This window comes from Lagopus muta, chromosome 5 (genome assembly GCF_023343835.1).
Source record: "Lagopus muta isolate bLagMut1 chromosome 5, bLagMut1 primary, whole genome shotgun sequence".
In the NCBI taxonomy this organism is placed as follows: Eukaryota; Metazoa; Chordata; class Aves; order Galliformes; family Phasianidae; genus Lagopus; species Lagopus muta.
This window is the reverse complement of record NC_064437.1, coordinates 43,970,436-43,993,386: the sequence shown is the minus strand read 5'-3', so window position 1 is coordinate 43,993,386 and position 22,951 is coordinate 43,970,436. Positions and strand designations below refer to the sequence as shown.

The 22,951-nt window shown below is 35.2% G+C and overlaps 1 protein-coding gene across 31 annotated transcripts in view; it reads right to left on the bottom strand.

The window, feature by feature from the left end:
* The window catches only part of KCNMA1 (potassium calcium-activated channel subfamily M alpha 1), a 436,284-nt gene that overhangs the window by 28,806 nt on the left and 384,527 nt on the right, over window positions 1-22,951 (bottom strand). For all 31 annotated transcript variants that reach the window (XM_048946538.1, XM_048946532.1, XM_048946533.1 and 28 more), the window contains 2 exons: window positions 20,835-21,059; window positions 17,483-17,675 (listed from right to left, as the gene is read on the bottom strand). In XM_048946538.1, the coding sequence (XP_048802495.1) occupies window positions 17,483-17,675; window positions 20,835-21,059 (418 nt within the window). The remainder of the gene's footprint in view (window positions 1-17,482; window positions 17,676-20,834; window positions 21,060-22,951) is intronic.

Genomic DNA, 22,951 nt, shown 5'->3' with positions numbered 1-22,951 from the left:
CTCATTACTGATGGTGGTCAGCTGGTATAGAGTCTGCCCTGGGACTACCCCTGGCAGATACCAGCTATGGCAGGTCAGCAAGATGTCCACTAACCCAAGCACCCTAGGGCAGTACTTCTGGGGCCAGCCATGAAGGAACTGCTGCCCTCTTTTTCCTGATGGCTTCCTCTCCCTATCTCAGGATGCACTATCTAAAACATCTTTCACTGAATCAGACTCTCCAGATGATAAGAGCACATCAGTATTTCCCAGTCAGCTACAAGCAAATTGAAGAAAGTTGGCATAAATGCTTCTAAATGTGTAAATTCTTCTTACCCACCTACTACTGCAATGTACACACATGCAGGCATGCACCCATGTGCACACACACACATTCTCCATACGTGGCTGTTTGCATCCACCTCTCTCTAACCCCTCAAATATTTGTCTTCCTAGACAAATGTCTAGAAGTGTTAGAAGATTGAAGTAAATGTGGCATTTCTGTTAGACACAGACTGTCAGGAGCTCTGTAATTGCACACTGCACTCAGTGCATTCAGTCTGAAATGCAAGAAGCATGTTAAAGGGTATTTTTTTCTCCTTGAATGAAAAACAGACTCATGACTAAATATTTCTCATTCTATGATCTGGGAAGATATAAGAAATATTTGCTATTTTAATTTAATTTCCCTGCCTGGGATTAATTCAGACACTTCTACAAATCGACTTCTGAAAAATATACAACTACTGGAATATTTTCAAAAAAAGAAGAATTGGAATTATTAAAGATTTTGTGTGCCTATATTTAGAGTCAAGGCATCATCCACATTCAGGCCACACTTCTGCTCCCAAGTCATAAGGTAAACTCTACGGATAGGCTTTCTAATTTTTTTTCCCTCTAGAAGGAAAAAAAAGTGCAGGAAAACTAACCTGCTTTATCAGAACTTTCATTTAAAGGCATGAAAAACTACAAGTGACAGCTGTGCAGATTCAGTGAATGTGACATTTTTGAATTTCTTCAACTTGACAAGTAAACACCTTAAATCGGTAATGCTATATGCATAATACATGACCTGTATTTTGACATCCATCATCAAATGCTGACTTGAGAAAATACAGGCTTGTACGTCAAGGAATAGCACCCATAAAGCAGGGAGAAATTCAGGTCACAGGGTATTAGGAAAAGTCTATTTCATTACAGAAGCTGAAACAAGCTAAGGCATCAGATTTAAGATCCATTTTCTGCTGTGAAAAGATCCAATTCCTCTGCACAGAGCATTCATTTAGAAATGACATGCTTTCCTCACAGCCTCTTTTCATTTTCCTTTTCATATTCCATTTTCTCCTTCAGTCCCCAAACCTTGTTCCATTAATGCTCATAAAAATAGTAAAGCAGGGCTGATAGTTGTGATCTTCTTATAACCATAGTGTCTCCTTGCTCAGCAAACAACTGAGGGAGTTACAGCTACAATTGCTCAACAGGATCAATCTCTAGAGTAAAATTCACACAGGCTCCTAAAGCTGAAGTCATTGTGTAAGGAAATACAATGGCAACTGGGGTCTTCTGGAAAAAAAAAAAATAGAAAAAAAAAAAATCTGGGGTCATCCTACCACAGCTGGCAGTAGTGCTTGCATCCATAAGCTCCAAGGAAGGAAATGTCTTGGAGAAATCAGGAAATTCAGGCACAGCTTCACAGTGACTTCTGCCCACTGAAAACACTGGCAATAATTATTGTTTGCTCTGCTTACACAAGGTTTGGAGAAACTCATCTGATGGCCAAATGATCTACTGATTGTGCTGGACACAAACTTGTTTTTTATTCTCATGCAGTTCACTTAACTGAATAACATCCTGTGAAATGCAGTAAGACCTGCTCTATGTAGCAGCGAATAGATCCTTTTAGTTTGCTGGTGTTACACTTTAATGGAGTTTTAAAATAGATACAAATTTGGCTGTTGGAAGGATGCACTGGAAGAATACTTCTGTCCCAGGAATCCAGATGAGCATATTCACAAACCAGATTTTTATGCTACAATTATCAAAAAATCTTCTGTTCCAGAGAGTCATAAAAGATAGTTTACGGCTCCTAGCCCCTTTGCTATTGCCTCCTTTTCCTTTCAAAGGATACATATTTTATTAAACTGGAAGTATAAAGGCAGAATGTAGTTTACGAAATAGAAAACTCTAAAGGTTGTGATCCTGTCACTAAAGTGCGTTGTAAATTGATAATGCCCTTTAATTAAGGCTATTCTGGGGAAAGGTGCCATGGGATTCACTGGCTAAAGCAAGCAGTGAAGTCCTCAAAAATATAATTTGTAAATCATACATGCTATGAACTAGCTCTGGCTCACCTGAGAAGCATGAAACAGAAACCATATTTTGGGCATAGTCAAGTAGCATGCAGGCAGTGAACTACCAAACACATCACTGACAAGTGAATATGGAGAAATATGAGACAAGGATTTTCATTAAGCAGAGTCAGAAAAAAAGAAATAATTCTCTTACAAAAGGATCTCACATCTCTATCCCTTTGTTACTGTTTGCTGACAATGTTCATTAATATTCTGTTGAATTCAGTGCAATGATAGACTATACCTGTTATTCTCTGAAGTACAGCCACTGGGGTACACCAGAAAAGTTCAGCAGCAGTCATGCAGCTAAAAAGCTGCTGACATTCATGGGAATCTGTTACAGTCATTCAATTTAGAAGCAATTCTAGCTTCAAACATCCCGTGCGGTCTCAGACAGAGAGATGTAGTTTGGCCTCAGAATCTGAATATCCTAAATTCTGATACCAGTTCTGACTTCTATTTTAATTTGTGCCTGAAGATTTAAAAATTCTTTGGAGATTATCTCTACAGGTCTTGAAGAGAAGAGGAATGCAGGAAAGCAGAAGTGCCTCTGTAAGCTCCTCGCTCTCTCAAGCTGCAATCTCAGCAGCATCTGCACAGATGCTCTCTTCCACATCTGGGCCCAAACTACAAGGAATGAGCCCAAGCTACAAGGAATGAAGAGTAAAGAGGATATCTGTCTCAATTGTAACAAGCCTCCAGTGCACTGAGACTGGAACAACCCTTAGTGCAGTGAAGGCTGAGAACACCTCTGCAGAGAAAAAGCTGTTCATCTTCCTTCCAAGAAAGTGCTCTTCTCTAATGCCTATTCATTCCCATTCTGTTGAATTACTCATAGTGAAAACATCCAAACCAAAACTGTAATGAAGGCACAGGACAATGCTGACATTTGCTCTTCCAGCTGTTCCTGGATGTGTTAGCAGACCCACATGTTGAAAGTGTAAAGGACTGCTCTAGTGAGGCAGGGTTCAGTTGTAAAATCAACGATTAAGGGCAGGATTGGAGTTTCATCATCTTGAGATCTGGGGCTGAATGACACCATGTTGTTTCTGTTTTCAACTTTGAGGCTTTTTATTCACAGGCACTTATCTGAGTCCTTTCCCAGTTTGAATCTCATTTAGAGTTTCACTATCAACCGCTTACAAAACCTCATTATTAAGTCCTTCTGGAAATGCCTGATCTTTACACAAAATCTCATACAATAATTACCCAGACCATAACTGCGGAGGTTTACCATAAGCTTACATAATTCAAAGCTACCAAAACAAATGGAATATCTTTACCAAAATCTTTCAAAGCATAGTCTTGATATTCTCTTGACACATTCTTTGGTTTTTCTCATTTTGTTCAGGAAGTACCAGTAGAATTAAAGACATATTTGAAAAGAGGTAGAAGAGATACTTATATTCATTCATTCAACATGTTGTGGAACAGTAATTATCCAAAACACTGTGGAGTATGCTTACATCCATAACATAATCAGAAATGATAATTCCTGCTTTTCTACACACTTTAATTAAAACATTAGTGCTCAAGGTGTTCATTTACTGAATTGTTCCTACTCTCCACCTACCATTTTAAAAGGTTTCTATGCTAGGTACTTCCTAAAGTATAAAGTTGTTAGCATCTAAGTATAGCACAGGCTTGCAGCTAAAATAATTTACTATAAAATGATGTCAAATCTTTCTCAGTTTGATCATTAATCGACCTTGCACATCTAGACCCCAAACAAAAATAAATAAATATGCTGAATAAAACTTATTAAATAAATCAAGCTATATTACCTAGTTCACAGAGACAGGTATTCAATAAATACAAATAAAACAGAAAGCTTACCATTAAAAATGATATATAATCACGTTAGGCAAGATTCTACATTATGTCATTATGTCGAATAAAGTAATTTTTTTCCTTAGTAAAAAGGAAGAGCAAAGCCAGATTTCATATCAAGCAAGTAATAAAAACATTTTGATAAATACGTGAAACAATGCTGTCCAACACATGATTGGCAACTACTGAAACATAAATTAAACAAAGTTCCCATTGCTGCTTATGGGAAAATTATGCAGATTAGAATTTGATTAGGTTTATATCATGAGACTCAATTTGGACTTTTAATCTATTAAGCTCCAATAAATGAGGCATCTGAATAGCTCCCCTGAGCTGCAACAGTAATAACCACAGCAGTCATTTTTTGCAATATGTATTCTGACAATTTCTTTAGCAGATGAAGTTAAGAAAATTCCACATCTTTAAGTACAATTACTTTATAACTTTACAAAATTTCAGGTGTATGCAGGGAGGAAATAGATCCATACAAAATGCTTAAACAGACATTTTTTGATAATCAACATCTGTCACTCTGTTCTAGCAATATTGTTTTTCCATTGACTTGGATTTACTTGTGTTAGGCTTCATGGTCTGTGTGGGCTAAACAGTGCCAGCAGACTTTTAAATTGCTCAAGCTGGAATTGAGCTGGAAACCTATGATAAGATGTCATTAAGTTCTCTATAGGCTGAGTCAAAACTAAAATCCCACATTCAAGGCTGTCCTGGGGATCAAAGATTTAACTGTGAAGGCTAAGGCCTCATTTTATCAAAGAAATCTGAACTGGATTCACAGAAGTGAGTGCTGAGACAGGTTGGATTCAGATCAAGACCACCTCTAATTTATATGGCAAAAGTCTACTGCACATTTCCTGCAGTTTAATCTCTATACAAGTATCCATAAATTCTCAAGACTCACTTCATTTTGTAAAAAGCAAGTCTCAGCAAAGAGTGCCAACTAGGGAGCATTTAGCATCATGTCAGATTTCACCAAATCCTGTCACAACTGTTTAACTGACAGGATGCCATAAAACCACATAGACAAATGTCAGTACACAGGTGACTCCCAAAAATTAAATTTCTAGGACTTGATTAAATGCTTGGAAGAAAGGGAAACTTTTTTTTTTTTTCATTTTAGTGTGAATATGTTTTTAAATATATTAACAGAGAATTATATTATTAGCACAAACATAGCATCAAACATATCAAGAGGAAACTACGTATCAAAGAGAAGTATGTTAACATAGAATTTAAATATTTTAACAGAAAATAATTTCCTTCTGGTCTGCCATACTAGAAGAAAGATTCTCCATAAGCCAACATTTTTTAACAGAAGTCCAAGTTGAACTCCTTTTTGTCACTCACACATTGCTTTCGGTAACACACACAACTTCAGAGTAATAGCTCTGCTAAAGATATGTCATATGCAAAAATGAATTTCATATTCTGCCGAACACGAACTCAACTAACTTTTCTGGAGAAAAATTCTTCTCACCCGGGTGCAATAGGGCTTGGAACTAGGTGATTTTTGTGGTCACTTCCAACTCAAGCCAATCTATAACTCTGTACTACATCTCTGCTGCAGTCTAATCAGAACCTTGCGAATAACACACTGTGCTGAATTTTAAATGGGAATATAGAAATTGAAGAGTTTTAGAGATTTGAATATATTTTTTCAATGTATCAATTCAACAGCACAATTTTCAGAAGTATCACTATAACTAAACTGTATGTAAACCAGCCCTGAACCTGCCATGAACAATAAAGTAAAAAAGTACCTCCAGAAAGTACTTCCACTCAGCCCTCTAATTCTGAAGTTCACAGGAATGGCTAACACATCAACCCAGCCTTATACTCTGTTCATATCAATAAAATCTCCCTGTTCAGTATATCATATATACAGAATGGCACGTGCTATTTTAGTTTCAATATAAGTCTAGCAGGTACTAAAACTGGTTATTTTCTTGCAACTACTCCTGATTCTGACTGAAAATGCACATACAATGAAATGTCCTGATTCTTTCTACTCCTTTTTTTCACATACAAAATATATAAATAGAAATTGCACAGTTAAGGAATACTGATGTTACCCAATTGGCAAGGTTTGAGAACCTCTGCTTCACTCAGTATAGCCTCTAGAATCAAGAAGGAAAAACAAACTTTCATTGACTAAGTTTGCAACATTTTCGCTCAAAATTTTTCCCCTCTTCACTGAATATTAATCATAGAAAGAAAAGAAATTCAATCATCATTACAGAGTATCTCACATTATTTTGAATTTTTGCTAAGATCCTTGAGGATTTGGCTTATCTCACGTAATTCAAATATATTTGTGTATTTGAAAAGTACCAGCATAAGTTCATTTACACACACCTGACATTTATTTAATTTATATGGTCTTCAAAATGCATTTTTTACTAGAAATCAAGCTGGCGAAGACAATAACAATAGTAAACTGTTTTGTGACATTATTTAAGCAGTGAAAATTAAGTGGCAACTATATAATGTATGACATGGTATCCAGTACGCAATACAATCATTCTGAGAATTTATGAGCTCTTTTTAGTTTTCAGCATAATACTGACTATTTACTGTCACTCGCTCATCTAAACATTACTGCGGGTTTCAAAAATGGCTTAATAAAATATTTAAACAATATATTAACTTTCCTACTCAATATTATTTATTATAAAGTTAAACAGACTGTTACAAATTGTTTTCACATTAGAATTTCAGTAGTACCAGTATGAGTGGAAATAGCCATCCTTTCAAGTATGGGCTTTTAATATTTCTGAGCATCTATTTCTTGTTATTTGATTCTAATCAATATTCAACTTGGAATCTGGATTTTTTATGAAGTTTGAGGTAGTTCAAAAAGTTTGAATCTGAAATATAAACCTGCAGATAAATAACATGCTCTACTTCAAACTACACAATGTCAAAAACTTAGTCTTCCTTTACAGTTGATATGGCCAGTCACAGAACCATAAAAGACAAAAATGTTGAGTATATAAATACACACACAAACACATGCACACACACATATAGGAACTTATTACTGAAAAGTTTCAAGTTATGCTTCTAAGAAGATATCTTCATATGGGAACAGCTAGAAAAAAAATTATAAGTTACTGAGTATTTACAACAAAGATGGTCTTTAAAATACAAAGGTTAAAATCCTAAACAGAATGGTACAAGTATCTTATATGAATTTAATTTTCATTAAAGCATAAACTGTTTTTGAGCAGGTTTATTCTTGTCAGTAAAGGAACATTTATTCTTAAGAATTTCTGATGTAATTGTAGCATTATTAATCCAACCCATCTGTTCTCAAAGAACACAAGAAACAATTCCCCTAAGTGCTTTTCAGCATCTTTATGACACTGGTTTCAGAAAAATTTCTTTTTTTTTTTTTTTCTGGTTGGAGGAGAAATTTTTTCAAAAATTTCTTGCTATTTTTGCCCTCACTTCGAGATTAATTCTAAGTCACAGAACATATATAAGATATAGAGATATAAATTTAGCAGAAATAAGAAATTCTATGAAAGCACCTAATCTGATTATCCTATCAATGTATTTGAAGAAAAACTGTAAAACAAACAGGAAATCCATTTGAGGCTGCTATGAAAGTAATGTCACCTATTTTATTGTGTCCATGATGTCAGAGGCAGATGGTGGCGGTACAGTAGTAGAGGCTGAACCTTCTCACCAATATTCCATCAAATTTTGTTGCCATGAGACAGATAGCAACAGGGGCAGTCTGAAAAAATGCATCTGACACAGTAGTGCATATGAAGCAAAGATGTGTCATTGAATTCCTCTATGCAGAATAAATGGCACCCACTGATATTCATCAATGTTTGTTGAATGTTGATAGAGACCAAACAGTGGATGTGAGCAGTGAGGCAGCAGGTGCTGCATTTCAGCAGTGGTATCAGCAACAGTGAGTCACCTCCATTGGTGCCGATATTTACAAGGATGGCATGCAGGCTCCTATCCATCACTGGTGAAAATGCATTGCTAATGGTGACGACTATATTGAAAAATGTTTTTTTCTGTGTCTGAAAATTTGATCTATCAAATAATGTTACAGAGATCTTTTTATCTGTTGCAGTTCCCATGGAAATGAATGTAAGGCATTATTTTTGGAGCAACCTATGTATCTACATTGCAGAGATACTTTGTCTTCTAATACTAACAAGTAATCATGACCCTATATTAGTAGTACAGTGTTTGAAATCTGAATCTGAATAACAACCAAAATTCAAATCAGTCTGAGGAGTTCAATCTCAACTATACTCTCGTAGGAGCTACCCTACATCTCTAAGAAGAGTTGGCAAAAGATCACAAATTGATATGTTATACTACCTCTTGTATCCAATGAACCACAGAAATTCTATATTAATATTGGGGATTATTGAATACAAATAAATAACTAGTCAAGAACGAAGTTCACCCTTCCTTTAACAAAAAAATCCTACTGTACCATTTGTAAAATTCACACCCTTTTCGGGTTCAGTTTATTCAGATTTTAAAAAGAAAGGCTATAAAAATACAGCATTAGGAACACAGAAGGTATCAATCCTCAAATGAAAGCAGATCCTCAGCATGGCCTGCATATCAATCTCTGATGATGCTAAAAGTTTTGGAAGGTTGTAGGTATCCTGAAACTACCAAGCTTTAGAGACTGCCTATTTTGCAAAGGCTGGTCTGCTTCAAATTCAACCGTGTTAAACTTCAAGTCTATTCTGATAGAAGAATATGCAACTATTTATTAAGTTTTGTCCAAATGCTGGCTGTCAAATGGCAGTTCTGCAACTCACTAGCAGAAGTTAGCTTCCACTCTTCTACAACGACTATTACACCAGGATTTAATTGCTATAAACAAAGAAGTAAAATCTAGCTTTCTCCTGGAACCTTTCTAGTTCCAGTGAAATCTGCAGGATTTCACCAAAGCTTCCACACTACATACAAAAACAGTGACACTGATCTATGAATTCAAGTATGTCCTTCAAAATAAGCAATCTTCATGCATATAAATTACAATTTATTAAACAAACAATACGTACTGAAACAAGAAAGCAGAATTAAGCTCATGAGGCTGCCTGGTACGGCATATAACTTTCAAACTATCTTGTAATCCTGTAATATATTATCTATATATTCCATTTTCTTGAAGTTATCTTCATAATCAGGATGCTATCACAACTATCATGGGCATTGGAACTATTTTTAATTTTAATTTAAAGAGCAATTAAAGAAAGACAATGGATACACAAGATAATAAAGTAAGTGATTAGCAGGATGCAAATGACATAGGCTTAATGATAATACCCTATTCTATTCTCCAAAGGGCCTGTTGAGAGGAGCCTTTTCTACATGTGGTTGTTCAGCTAATGTGCCTCTGCCTACAATTACAACATTGCTGACACCATTAACCACTGAAACAACATCACTTTGTGAAATCCTTGTTGTCTCATTAAAATGCAAAGGGTCAGATAATTTACCACATTGTGTGTCTTCTTTCGCAGAGGGTAATTAGCAAGCATTACCCAGTATGAACTCCTACTGAGAACTAGTGAAACTCTGTGAAATATTAAAAAATATTAAAAAAAAATATTTGATGGAAATGTGCAAGATTAACAATGATAATCTTAATATACCTTTATAGTCAAGAGGCCTTGAAATATAGACTTTTTATATGTTGAATATCAGAAGACGTTATGGTTGGCTGTTTTAGAAACTAATCTTTAAATTTTCAGAAATTTCAGAAACTTATGCAATCTAGATCTTGCTTAAACAAATCTAGACACGTATCTCCTGCAATTAAGAACATTAAAGAAACAAAGAAACACAGCTGCAGAACACCTTAAAGTTTCTTAAAGGCTTAAAAAGCAAATCTTTTTTCAGAAAGACTTTTTGCAGCTGAACACACAGATTGGAGCAGTACATTCAAATGTCCAAGTTCCTGTTAATTGAAGTCCTATACCATCATTTAAAACAACCTTGATAACATTCACTATTGGCTTATATCTCGTCAGGGAGCAGAATGATCTCTTATTCTTTAAATGGAAGTTTGGGGACATAAAACACATTCCAATAAAAGTGAACAGAAAATTATGAATTCATTAAACTACTTTGGTATCTTGTGCTATATATAATATTTATATTCCAACTACTGTAAAATATGCTTTAATATCTTTAGGCAACTATAAGGACTTAAATATTTATAAAATGGCTAAAGATAAAGTATAGCTCTCTTATTCCTACATACAGATGATGTAAGGCATGCAATCAAAGACAATAACACTTTCAACCCATTTGTCATCTTAAAGGAGCCTTTCAACTTCAGATCCCTTGTGTGCAATCTACATAAGAGTTGTTGCCTACATAGGCAACTCCAAAGGAGTTTGCTCCTTAAAAACTACCAAGAGTGCTATACTTCACATAAAACAGGGTTTTCTGAAAATGGAGACAAAACTATAAATTTGCAGGCAAAACAGCTCCAAGTGGGGCTTCAAAATACTGCTGTATTTATCTCTGGGACATCTGGGAACAGGAAGCATTTTGATTTAATATTTCATAACATAGAGGCAATTGCTTCCTTGCCTAGTGTATAATTAATGCTCATAAAAAGAGCAGTTTTTTTACTCCTCAGCATCAGAAATGCACGAAATAGTGCACCTTCATAATAAGGGGTTTGCTTTCAAGATGTTGAACAGCAAATAATAATAAAATAGAGTCACCATGGATTTATAACAGTCATGGGATGGTTAAATATATTTATAGTATACGTGTGAAATAACATGCTTGATGTACTGTGCTATCTACCTCTTTTTGCCCAGTTTTATCTTTCTCTGGCTGAAGCAGAAGACGTCCCGAAAGCAGAGGAGAAAGAAGCAATTGTGAAAGTTTGATAGCATTTGGGCTAGAACCTACAACCATTTCTCATATACATGGAAGTTGTATAAAAAAAATGCGTCTCTCCAGCCATTCCCTAACACATTTTTAGTTTATAAGCAACAGAATCAAAAATCTCCTTTCTTAGCAGTTTTTTTTCTCATCGTGGGAGAACTTTGAGGGAAAGAAGAAACTGTTCTCCATGCATTTAAGCTCCAGCAGCTAATGTTAGGATCCAGCTATGAGGAGAAAAGAGGAAATGTAAATGGTGCTAGGTGGGAACTTTTCTCTCTGGAGTTCTCGTGAAGAGTGGAAGGCTGGTAGTGTCCTGTTTGAAAGAAGGAAATGACTCCTAGCACAGACATCTTTGACATCCATGAAACAAAGTTAAAAGAACAGTCTGTCTCTCTTACTGTCTCTTTATTTTATTTCTGTCCAAATCTTGCAAAGACTTAGACATAATCTAACATTACACAGGTGGATAGTTTCACTGAAGTCAGAGAGATTTATTAACAGGTATAACATTAAGGACATAACTTAAGTTTTGAACAAGAAAAGCATCTGATTGTAAACCTGCCAGGGCAAAGGCTATATTTTATTCCTGTATATATCAAGAGTATGACAACAAGCTCTTAATTCCATCTAGAGCTCCAATATGCTACAATGAAATAAAAAACAGCTATCAGCTGATCCATCTGGTTCAGCAGGATAAGAAGTCGTGTGCATGTTGAGAGTAATGCTAAGTTACTTACTTATCATAGTGACCTAATCTTCAAATATGGGATTTATTTTCTTTTTTTCCTTTTTTTTTTTTTAATTAGCTACAATTTGTTATTAGTTTGTTATTATGATGTAGGACACATGCAGGGAAATTAAAAAACCCTTATCTAGTTTTTCAATGACTAACTTCATTACTTGGGATGATCAGTCCTGGTTTCGAAAAATAATGAAACAAAACTACAACAAACATTCCAAAATTCAGTTGGTTAAACAATAACAACCAACAAAATGAAATAATAATAATAAAAAAAGCCAGATGTTATTTTTGTCTATCTGCACAGAAGAATATTTACAACAACTGATGATAGCAATAGTATGCGGTACATTCAGGAACACAAAACATAAGAATATGCTTATCAGGTGTAATCTATGCGCTGAACTATCCAACCTGATGAACCAGTAATCCAGATGTATTTGAAAGTAAGGTACTTTATTTTTATTTTTTAATGTAATATAACAAACGAAACATGAGAAGCAGTGCTGGGTTGCCACAAAATGCTTTCCCTATCAGCACAAAAATAACTGCATTTATGATCAAATAATACATTTTGAAATCTTCATTGAAAAACTTATGAGTGTAAAGTCAGACAAAAAAAAATCCACATTCATAAAAAAATCCTCCTTTAGAAATAATCAGCTCAGAATTTTAATTTTTTTAACATCTGAACTTATAACAAACATCTCTAAAATTATCTCTAACAATTATCTCTGAAATTGACACAGTACCTTTGCTTTTCAGACATTTATCCTTCCCCTTGTTTTCCACTTCAAGTCCTGATAATACTATACTTCCTTCCTTTTGCTAACATTTCATAGATAAAACAATGAAGAATAATTAATTAATAGAGGAGAAAGAAATTGCTAACTCCAAGAACAATGGAATGTAGATCTGAAATTTATTTTAATAAGAATGTTCTTGCAGCAGATTGGTAGACTTAGTCCATCAAGAGTTGCAATAATATAAGAATCTAAATGAATAATCTAATGAAACTCAGTGGCCTTATGAGTGACAACATCTCTTCCTGTACTATCAATCATAGCTTAAGACTCCTCCAACAGAAAATGATTATGAAACTAGAAGTAATTTTAAAGGAAACCTTAAGAAAACGAAACAAGGCTATTTGGACTTGTGCAAGTTTATTTTAGCTTGCATAGTCTGTGCTTGAAATTTAGTGTCTATAATTCTGTGTATATTAATTTGATTTTATAGGATTTTCTGCAGAAAATTCCTGCCATGACATATTATTCAGGAGTTGATCCCTTCTTTTTTTTTTTCCTTTCTTTCTTCTCTCTTGTTGGAGGATTTTATTACAAGAACAGTCAATGTAGGCCTAGAATGCCTCTCTTGTTGAAGTAGCATTCCTAGGGAAAATTCTCAGAAATTGAAGTGGTTTATAAAACAGTTGCATTTGTCACTAAGCTGAAATACATCTACTCTTCTGTACCATGAGTTGTCTTGTAATGCCCATTGAAAAAAATGCTACTATACAGCCCTTCCTTTCCGTACTTTAGACTGGTTTGAAACCATAATATTTGTTTTTTAACTGTTTAGTAAGGTGGGTGGGTTTTTTTGTTTTGGTTTTATTTTGTATTTTGTAATGAAACATACTGTTCCTATTATATAGGCCTGACTCAAAATAAGATGTAAATCACTATCCAATAAAAGCAAATTACTGAGTTTGGTATCTGAATTTATAACCCAGAGGCTACTCTGGTACAGTATTTATAAATCTCTAAACTGTTAAGTATAACTGTCTGGCTTTTGGGAAGAAAGCCAAATAGCATTTTTAGTTACAACTCAAGAAAAATATCTTGTGTTCATCTGGTGAGTAAAACAAGTAAAGTTCCCACAATTTAAGACTCTGAAAGAAAGTACAGGAAACATGAAAAACTAGATAGGAATAGTCAATAAGTGTTACTTGAGGAAGAAAGGATGGAAAAAGTATGGGAAGATCAACAGAATGGGGGAAGAATTACTGGGGCTCCCTGAATTTACTGCCAAGGCAGAGCCCATCCCAGACTCCTTCCCAGGTGCTTTGGAGGAATGGAGTACAGATGCTTATCATGGATCTAATATTCTTTGATCTTCTCTCCAAAACACATCTATATAAAATAATTCATTTTCTAGTTGAGGGAACACAATTAGAATCAGAAAGGATCAAGCAATAAGAACAAATCTGCAGTATCTGAGGTTGGTTTTTCTTTCTGCCAACAAAAATGTAACTTTTTATAAACCTTTCTAGGAAGATTATCAATGAACATCTTGTTAAAGATAAAAAGAGGACTCCACTTATCACAAATAAAAGATCTGAGTTTATGAATCATTCTGTGAAGATGTAGCCAGAAATCCAACTTTACCAAATTTTATATTTCAGAAGTTGAGATGTCCTACGGAAAATGGCAAGGTTTGCTGCAGATTCAGTGGGATATACTTTGGCTTTGTCCTTGGAATCTACATCTCCCAACTCATTCTTTGGACATCAGATTCTGCATTCCTCCCATTTAGTGAGTCTAAAAAGTTGCCCAGTCAGATTAGAAACCTTCAAAAGCCCTTAAAATAGTTTCAGCATAAGAGATTTTAACAACAGAAGTCCAATTTGAAGAATTTCCTTCTCTTTTTGAGTAGAATAACACAGTACACTTTATGTAGGGGAGTCTAGTAAATCCTTCCACAACAGTTAGGTTTTTCCTTCTAATATATGCTGCTCCTGTGTTGTCACCAGCTAGACAGTGATGATGAGCATAGATTTGACAACTTAAGTAGTTTAGTCTCATCTGTTCTGGGTACTCCAGGGTCTGCAGTAATTCTGGTCCAGAATTTATTTTGTTTTCTCTGCCTTGGAATTGTGAGGACAAGTAAGCTACTTATTCCGTTTCCTTCAGAAGGTCAAGGCACTGTACTCCCAATGGTTAGTAGATAATACTAATATTAACAGTATCAGTTAGTATTCAAGACAGACAGACCAGAGAACAAAGATGTTGTCAGAATATTTACCAGGTCTGGACAATTGATGCAAGCCAGCTCAAAAGCTGAAGAATATTTTAATGATATGAAGAGACACTACCAAGTCTTTGTTTCTGCGTGATAACTCCTTTGTCCTTAATAAGTTCACCTTGAACAACTAATGAGAAAATACTTCGTTGATATAAACGAGATTAATTCAGGAGACTTTCTTTTATCAGTTAATTTAGCTTGGTTATGTGTTTAAAAAAAATTCTGGTAACCAGAGGCCTTACTGTTATAGAATTTTGCCTACCAAGAAAATTTGCCATGGCATGTCCTTTGCTCCTTCTACAAGCCCCTTTATCACCAATTTCATATGTCCAGTTGTTGTTATGATTCTATCTCCCTTGCTGGAAAGGGGTGGCTTTGATGGATGCAGAAGGTTGGCTAGTTCTGAATGTTTATGTGACTAGGGTGGAAGTGACTTTGGAGTTAAGGGAGGTGAAGAGGATGAGCCCCTGTAGAAAAGGGAATGAAATCTCAAAATTTGATAGTTCTTTTTTCCTCATATAAAGAGAAGACAAAGTATTTATAGACATGGCACTATATTTCTGTATAGTATGACTATTTCATACTGGCTTATCAGGATTTATTTAAGAATCAGATCTGTATCCTGCTTATGGCACACCTTTTGTATTTGCAACATCTGTTACTGAAATGAAATAGTCACAGGCAAAAATTTGAATGATCTTTATTCATTCAATAACCTATAGATTAAATGACTGTCAATTTTTTTCAGAGAATTATATATGAGGTATTCCTATGAGATTGCACTTAGTGACTAGAGCATTATATTGACCTTCTGCTTGGAGTAGCAAGGCTAATTCCCTCGTTAATTTCCCTCACCAAAAATCTTGCCATGTAGGCTCTGTGTTTCTCACATATACTGTTCACATATATTGTTTTATTTTTATTTCTTCTCTTTTCAACACCCTCTCAAAGGTCAACTGATGTTCTTTCACAAACCGAGATTTTCTACTGTCAGTGTTCCTGTGATCAAAAATAGACATCACGTAAAGGAGCAGCACAGAACCCTTTCAAGGGATGGTAGTGGTGAGGGAAGTCATTCAAAATGATGCATTCAGAACTAGAAAAGCTTAAAGTAGCAATACTTAAGTTTGCATAAGCTAATGTGAACTGAAACATTTTCCCAGAATAAGACCCATGAAAAAATAACCAACAAGCTGGTAGTAAATTTTTGGTTTTGAGATCAAAAATATCAAATCCCATTTAACATCCCAGTAAAAGAAAGAATCTGAGTGGCTGTATTCCATTTTTCCAGTGAATTTCTAGTAATGACCACAAGTCATCATAATGGGAGTAAGTCAGACTCTTTTTATAATTTTTTCGTGGTAATTCTAAAATACTTGGGGTTGCCTTGTTTGTGGGCCCTGGAGTTGAAACTTCAAACAAACATGAAATGGAAAAAAGATCTTTTTCTCCCTCTTTAAATAAAGTTGTTATCCAGAAAACTATCTAAACTAGTTTTGAAAAATTCAAATTCTTAGTTTTCCAGTGAAACTCCAATATGAAATTCCAACACACTCCGCTACCTTTTTCTTTTCCTAATTCTGATGAAGTCTTCTGTATTCAAGCTCTTTCTATGCATAAGAAGTTAAACTTTTTCCTCTGATATTTGAGTCACAATTTCTAATTCTTGATTACAGTGTGGAGAGAGCAATTACCAAACTTAGTTTTCACATTCCTTAAGGGAGAACTATCTCGAGTTCATGCTCACAGGAAAACTGCAGACCAAATCACTATCTCTTCTACACCTACAGTTAAATCAGGGCTGGATCCAGAGAGAATATTTGCTGTACCACTTACTACGTTCATTAAAGGTAGGACTTCAGTTGCATAAGCTGCAAGACCCTTCAGGGATGGAAAGATGATTTTTTTTACACTGATGGTCTTTGCCAGGGTGCTTATGAGTGCTTTGCAGCTGCTTTGCACAGGCACAGTTGGTGTAAAATAGCCTTTGGCTACCAAGGAATCAGTCCCACCCTCTCAGCAAAGACTGAAGGATTTTCTTCAGTCTTTAAATGGGATGAGTATATGTCAAAGCATGGGAAAAAATCAGCTTTGAGTTAATTCAAAGTGGCTTTTTGATCAAGAAGGCACAAAATAAAAAGACATTTAATCTTAAATTCTTGTTCTTTTTGTTTTACTTTTTGACTTGTGTTACTAAGCTTTTTTTCTCTTTGGCTCCAATGCTCCAATGTGCTTCACATAAAAATGAAATCTTGTTAGACAGAAGCAGCAGGTATTCAAAATTTAATACAAATTAGCTTTGGCTACATGAAAGCAACTGCCCTGATGAGAAAACCACTGAGCAGGGCATTGTGAACACGCAATGATTTTTAGATTTTTTTTTAAGCAAAACTTTAACAAAAAGAAAAAGAAACATGCAAAAAACAAGAAACAGTTTCATGTTCATTCATTTTTACTCTGCAGGATGTGCTTTGTGATGTAGCAGAGAAACTACGTGACTGCCCCTTTAAAAGCCATCATACCAATCAGCAGGTTTAACTGTCAAGCAAGCTGATGTAGGGCTCTTTGAATTACTGAGTGAGGGATATTCTTCCTGCCAGGTCCTGTCCCCTGTAGGCACTGCAGAGAAGTATTATAGGGCAGTCCTTACCTTGGGAATTAGCCTGCAAGACCCCAATGCTGTCATCAAACTGCATAGATTTGATGTTGAGTGACGCCAAGATGCATTCCTTGTCCTGCAGCGAAGCATCATCAATATTATTCTGATTGGCTGACAGGATAACGCACATGTCGCAGAGGTTGATGTTGACAGCCCTTAAATCAGCCCGACTTAATGGTGTACCCTTCGGCACAGAGAAAAAAAGATTGGAGGGGTTGGGGGGGGGGAAGGTTGCAGGAGAGGAAAAAAAAAGAAAAACAAATTAAAGATTGAGAAGGAGCTTTGGGAAATTATTTAACAAGTATCTTTTTTATGCTCTGACATTAAGCTGGTCTAACTATGTGCCAGGGAATAGGAGATGTGTGCTAATCTAAAGGGTAGTTGGTGCTGATGGCAGCATTTTAGGTTCAGTCTCAATACTCAGTCAAGCTAATACTAACAAACAAGAAAGAGGAATAACGCCAGCGTTCTGCATCTCATCGGTGACTTGAAATTGTCTTGATTTAAGTTGCTATCATGTGGCAATCTCTAGCTCTCTGAATAACTCTTGAATAACAAGAGGCGTGTTTTAAATGTTCTTTTATCTACTACCAAGTCACAATGTTTAAACAGAAAAGTACTACGTGTCCTACACATCTGAAATGTAATCAAGATAAAGCTGTTATTTCAATCTAGACCAATACACAAAAAAAGATCTTAATCCTTTTCAACGCATGTTTTTGGTACGTCTGGAAGGAAAACACATTGATCTTCAAGGTTGTGTGATCAAACTGTTTGCAACAGAAACAAGGCTGACAATGGATATAACTAATGTATCACCCTCTGTTACCACAATTCTCAATTAGAGATGGCAATATTTAAAATTAAACATTGTGGTAGGCCATGGGTTTCATAGTTATCACAACAGAGACATGACACTTAACCAATTACGTTTTCTTTGATGATAAAAGTTGTCTTCACATACAACAGTCTGTATACCTCTAGTTACAAAATTTCCTATCTATTTCATAAGGGCTGCAAGATCCATGAAAAACAGCATGATTTTCTATGGAAACAAGATTCTGATGTGCCACATCATATGGTTTGGCACCCAAAGAGCCTAATGATAATGAGATTAAGCTGTACCTTTTGTAACACAATGATTTTCACAAAACACAGCCAAGATCCTAGACTGTTAGCTCCTAATCAATCATGGTGAGCATCTCCTGAACTCCACTCAAAATACTCAATGCAAAAGTGAATTTAAAACATGAAAAGTAAAGGCAGGACTCAATTCTTCAGTGACAGCCACTTAGTTTCAGATGACTGCATAATTATTTCAAGTTACTTTAAATAATTTGAGGCCAAACACCTTTTGGAAAATAGCATACATTGAATGGATAAGGTTTCACCATAAAGCACTCAAAACTTAAGATATGATTATTTCTGCCACCTTAATTCTGCTCTTTGTGTCTGTACTATGCACCAAGAGAAGCAGGATTCCTGTGGGGAAAAATAATATGTAATCATGTAATTAATTAAAGACTTACTCTTAATGACTTTATGCAAAGGGACAGAACTAAGTCTGCCTGAGGATATTTAAAATTGGTATTTGCTTCCTTTTAAGGAGTTTACTCAGCAGCTTAAAAATATCCTTAAGTATAAACTTTATATGAAATATCCAAGGTTTTTGTTTGTTTCAAACCAGAACAAATGTTTATATACTGAGATGCAACAACATCCCCTATCAGAGATTAGCAGCAAGCTTTACTTTGTGAACAAAAGCATAGAGAATAAGGAAATGGGTTTGAGTGGCCTCCATTTAACATACGACTTCCACCAGTATGATCTCAGTCACTTTAGTAGACATCTAACAAAATAATGCTGATAATTTTAACTTAATATCACCATTCAGAATAAGATAGGCTAGGACAAATAAATAACTAGATAGATAAATAAACACATAAAAGCCTTAAAGTCTGCATGGTCTTTAGCATCCTTCATTGCTGTATAAGTAAATAACTCCTTTATACATTCTGTATTTTTAAATGTGAATTAATCAGTCATTTAAGCTGCTTAACCTGAAATTTGTCTGAAATTCTCTAAAATTGGGTGCAAACTGATTAGAATAAGTAATGCCGCTTCAGAATTTCAAATAAAAACTTTACAAACACACAATACATTACTGTATCATATTAGATAGCTTGGAAGTAGCAGCTAGATTCCATTCTGCTCCAATAGTACTATCAATTTAATTCTGATTCCTTATTCTTTAGCCTTCACAGTGACTGGAATTAAAAGGGATTGGCAGGAAGAGGAGGATATTAACAGACTAAATCTGATATTTACACCATTTTTGTGACAGCGGAGAATCTTGTAACATCTGTTGGGTCAATTTCCAGAAAAAAAAAAGCCAAGGACTAACAATAAAACTGTATTTAATGTAACAAAGTCTGAATTTATGAGGAAGTGAAGGCTGTCTTTCCATTCTACTGCTGTTTTCTTGATTATGCAGTTCAGATTACAACCATCATTTATTCGTTTTCAATTGTTGAAATGTAGTTATTAGGAACTGGTAAATTCATAATTTTTCACTGAGTAAAACATCCAAACCCATTTTATAAAGAATAAAGCATTGCTCTTGTATTTATATCTTAGGGTCATTTCCCTCCTGACTGGATCTCTGTGGGACATTTGAAGTTTTGAACATACCAGATCAGTAGCGTGGAGGTCTTCACTGTTTTGTGTGCACAAGAGAATGATACTAATATAGAGAAGTGGAAAAATAGGACCTCTGAATTCTGGTTTCAGTGGTTATCCTACTAAGATCAATAAGAAACCTTTCCTTAATTTCAAAATGGTAAGGATATTTTAGAATGGATATGGTAGGAATTGAAATGCTATGACAATTTTCCTATAATGTTAGCCAACCTCCAGTATGTTGTAAAAAATATAGACACACATTATGTAGGGAGTGTACAGTAACAATATTTTTAAAAGGTTTTGTGAGTATAAATACAACTATAATTTCATAAATAACAACTGTCATTTCATGAGAGAAATCACACCAGAACAGACTACATGCAGTGCACTGCAGTGAATGTCTGATATGTAACACAACCAATACGTTTGATAGCAGCTGAAATTCATCCAATGAGGATGATGAGGCACTGAACACTGCAGCAAATATCTTCTAATAAGGTCTCACAGGGCTCTGTTTTCATGGATACAGTAAAGGGAAAAGCTAAGTCCTCAGGCCTATAAGTAGACAAAAGTAAAAAAATGCCTCTGATCAAAGTCCATATGAATCTGTCCAGTTGGTGTCCTAAATCACAAAATATCAATAATATGGCTTTGGACTTACAGGCAAGATTGAAACCTTGGGGAAGTTATGCAGTGTCTCCCATTCCCTTCTCAGGTATTCAAGTGAACCCACAAACACAATGTGCTTGAGTTCATGGTAGTGAAAGTTGCTGGCTCGTAATGGCATCACTAAATTTCTTAATCCAATCAAAGCAGATTTAACATCCCCAAATATGCAAACGACTACATGCCCACTTAAAACTGTCATCGCTGCTTCACTTCGAGTCTAAAAAACAAAACAAAATGAGAAGGGAGAAATGAAACAAAGGGAAGCTTAAATCATATACTGAGTTTTAAATCATGAAAAATGCAACTATCAATACTGTTTATGCACAAAGAAGCATTTCGATAATAGGCTGTTCATTTTCATACTTATTTATCCTTCATTAAATATGCTCAGAAGAAGAAAATTCCGTTCTTGGTAACAAATCCTTCAGCGTTCAGAAAGACGCACTGGACCAAATTCTGATCCTTTATATGTTGCTGCACAAGTGGATTAAGACTGGTTATAACAACAGAAGCACTGTGTATTTAGTTAAGAACAAAATGTGACCTACAGTGCACTTAGCTGTTAGGGGGATTATAGGAAATATATGCAAAATCATGCCCTAGCTTACAAATCTCTAGTGTTTCAGGATCAATTTGAAAATGAAAACAATGAGTGCCCAGTGGTCTTAGTAGGTCTTCATGGCATCACAGGAACCTTGTGTGTCTTCTTATTCTCTCAGGGTCAATACACCTATTTTAGGACAAGCTGCTACTACCATGAGAAGCATTTGAAGAACCCTCTGCATGGCTCTGCTTTACAGTGAATGCCCACTGCATTTCACAGAGCTCCACTTAGTAAGAAACATCTCATGTGCAAGGCCGTGACTAATAGTAACTTCTCAAGCCAATCAGACTTTTGGAGTTGCTGAAAAAAAAACAAACAATAAAATAAACACCAACTCATGGAGAACATTTAAATGATGCTCAGAATTACCTTCTCATCTCAAGACAAAAATTACATTTTTGCACTAATCTCATCAGTGGCAGTATCAGTTGAGTAGGCAATTCAAAAACCACTGTGATTAAATAAAGTCATTATGAAACCATGATCTTCATATCTCGAGCCAATCTTAATATTACTGCATTCCATCAAGTAACTGCAGATCCACTCATATCATATATCATATTGTAAAGAAGTTTTGGCAATGAATAAGACTGCAGGGAACTGCAGTTTTCTCCCCTCAATTATCCATGCTGTAAGCCCTGTTTCTGAATTGTGGAAGTTTGACAACATATAAAACGGACCGGAATATGAAGCAGAATTGTTCATTACACGACAATTAGTAATTTTCTAATTTGTTAAAAAAAATAATAATACATGAGCTTTCATTTTCTCTTGGGCAATTAACATGGCTGCCCATTTCTATCATAACAGTGGTCTTGGCTCATAAAACAAGTGAACACAGAAGTGAATGCTGGAGTTGAGCATGTAAGTCATCCCATGTATGTACACATGGGTCTGAGCTACTGAGATTTTAGAAGCCAGAAAACAAGATCTTACTCTATAATCATTAAACTGTATGTAGTTATGTATATTTATATGGCAAAAAAAAAAAAAAAAAAAAAAAAAAAGGAGTTGTTACTACCTGATAACACTGGAAACTTGTAGAGTCAACACATACATTGAAAAAGAATTATTTTCTGATTGAGGCATCATCAAACATCAATTAGAAGACAACTTCAGAAATCTTTAAATTATATTCTAGTTTGTATGTCTGTGATCTCTAAGGATAATGTTAAATTTGCATAGATCATAATGTAGGCATAAATTGTAGACTGAGTTTGAGAATGTGTAGGGAAGCATTTTGTTTATAAAATCTTCAGCAGTGATGATGCACGAAACAGAAAGATCCTGGCCAGAGTCACAAATTCAGAAGCTAATAGGGAGAAAAACTGAAATGATATCATCAAGAGATAAGAAGTGAGGCAGTCCATAATGACATTTTCAGATAAATATTCTTCAGAGTGGGACAGCATATAAAGGTCATTTTGAGTCATCTGCTAAAATGCGTTCAGAACATGAAGGCAGATTTCTACTGCTGTCTATTACAAAACACAATGCAGCAGATC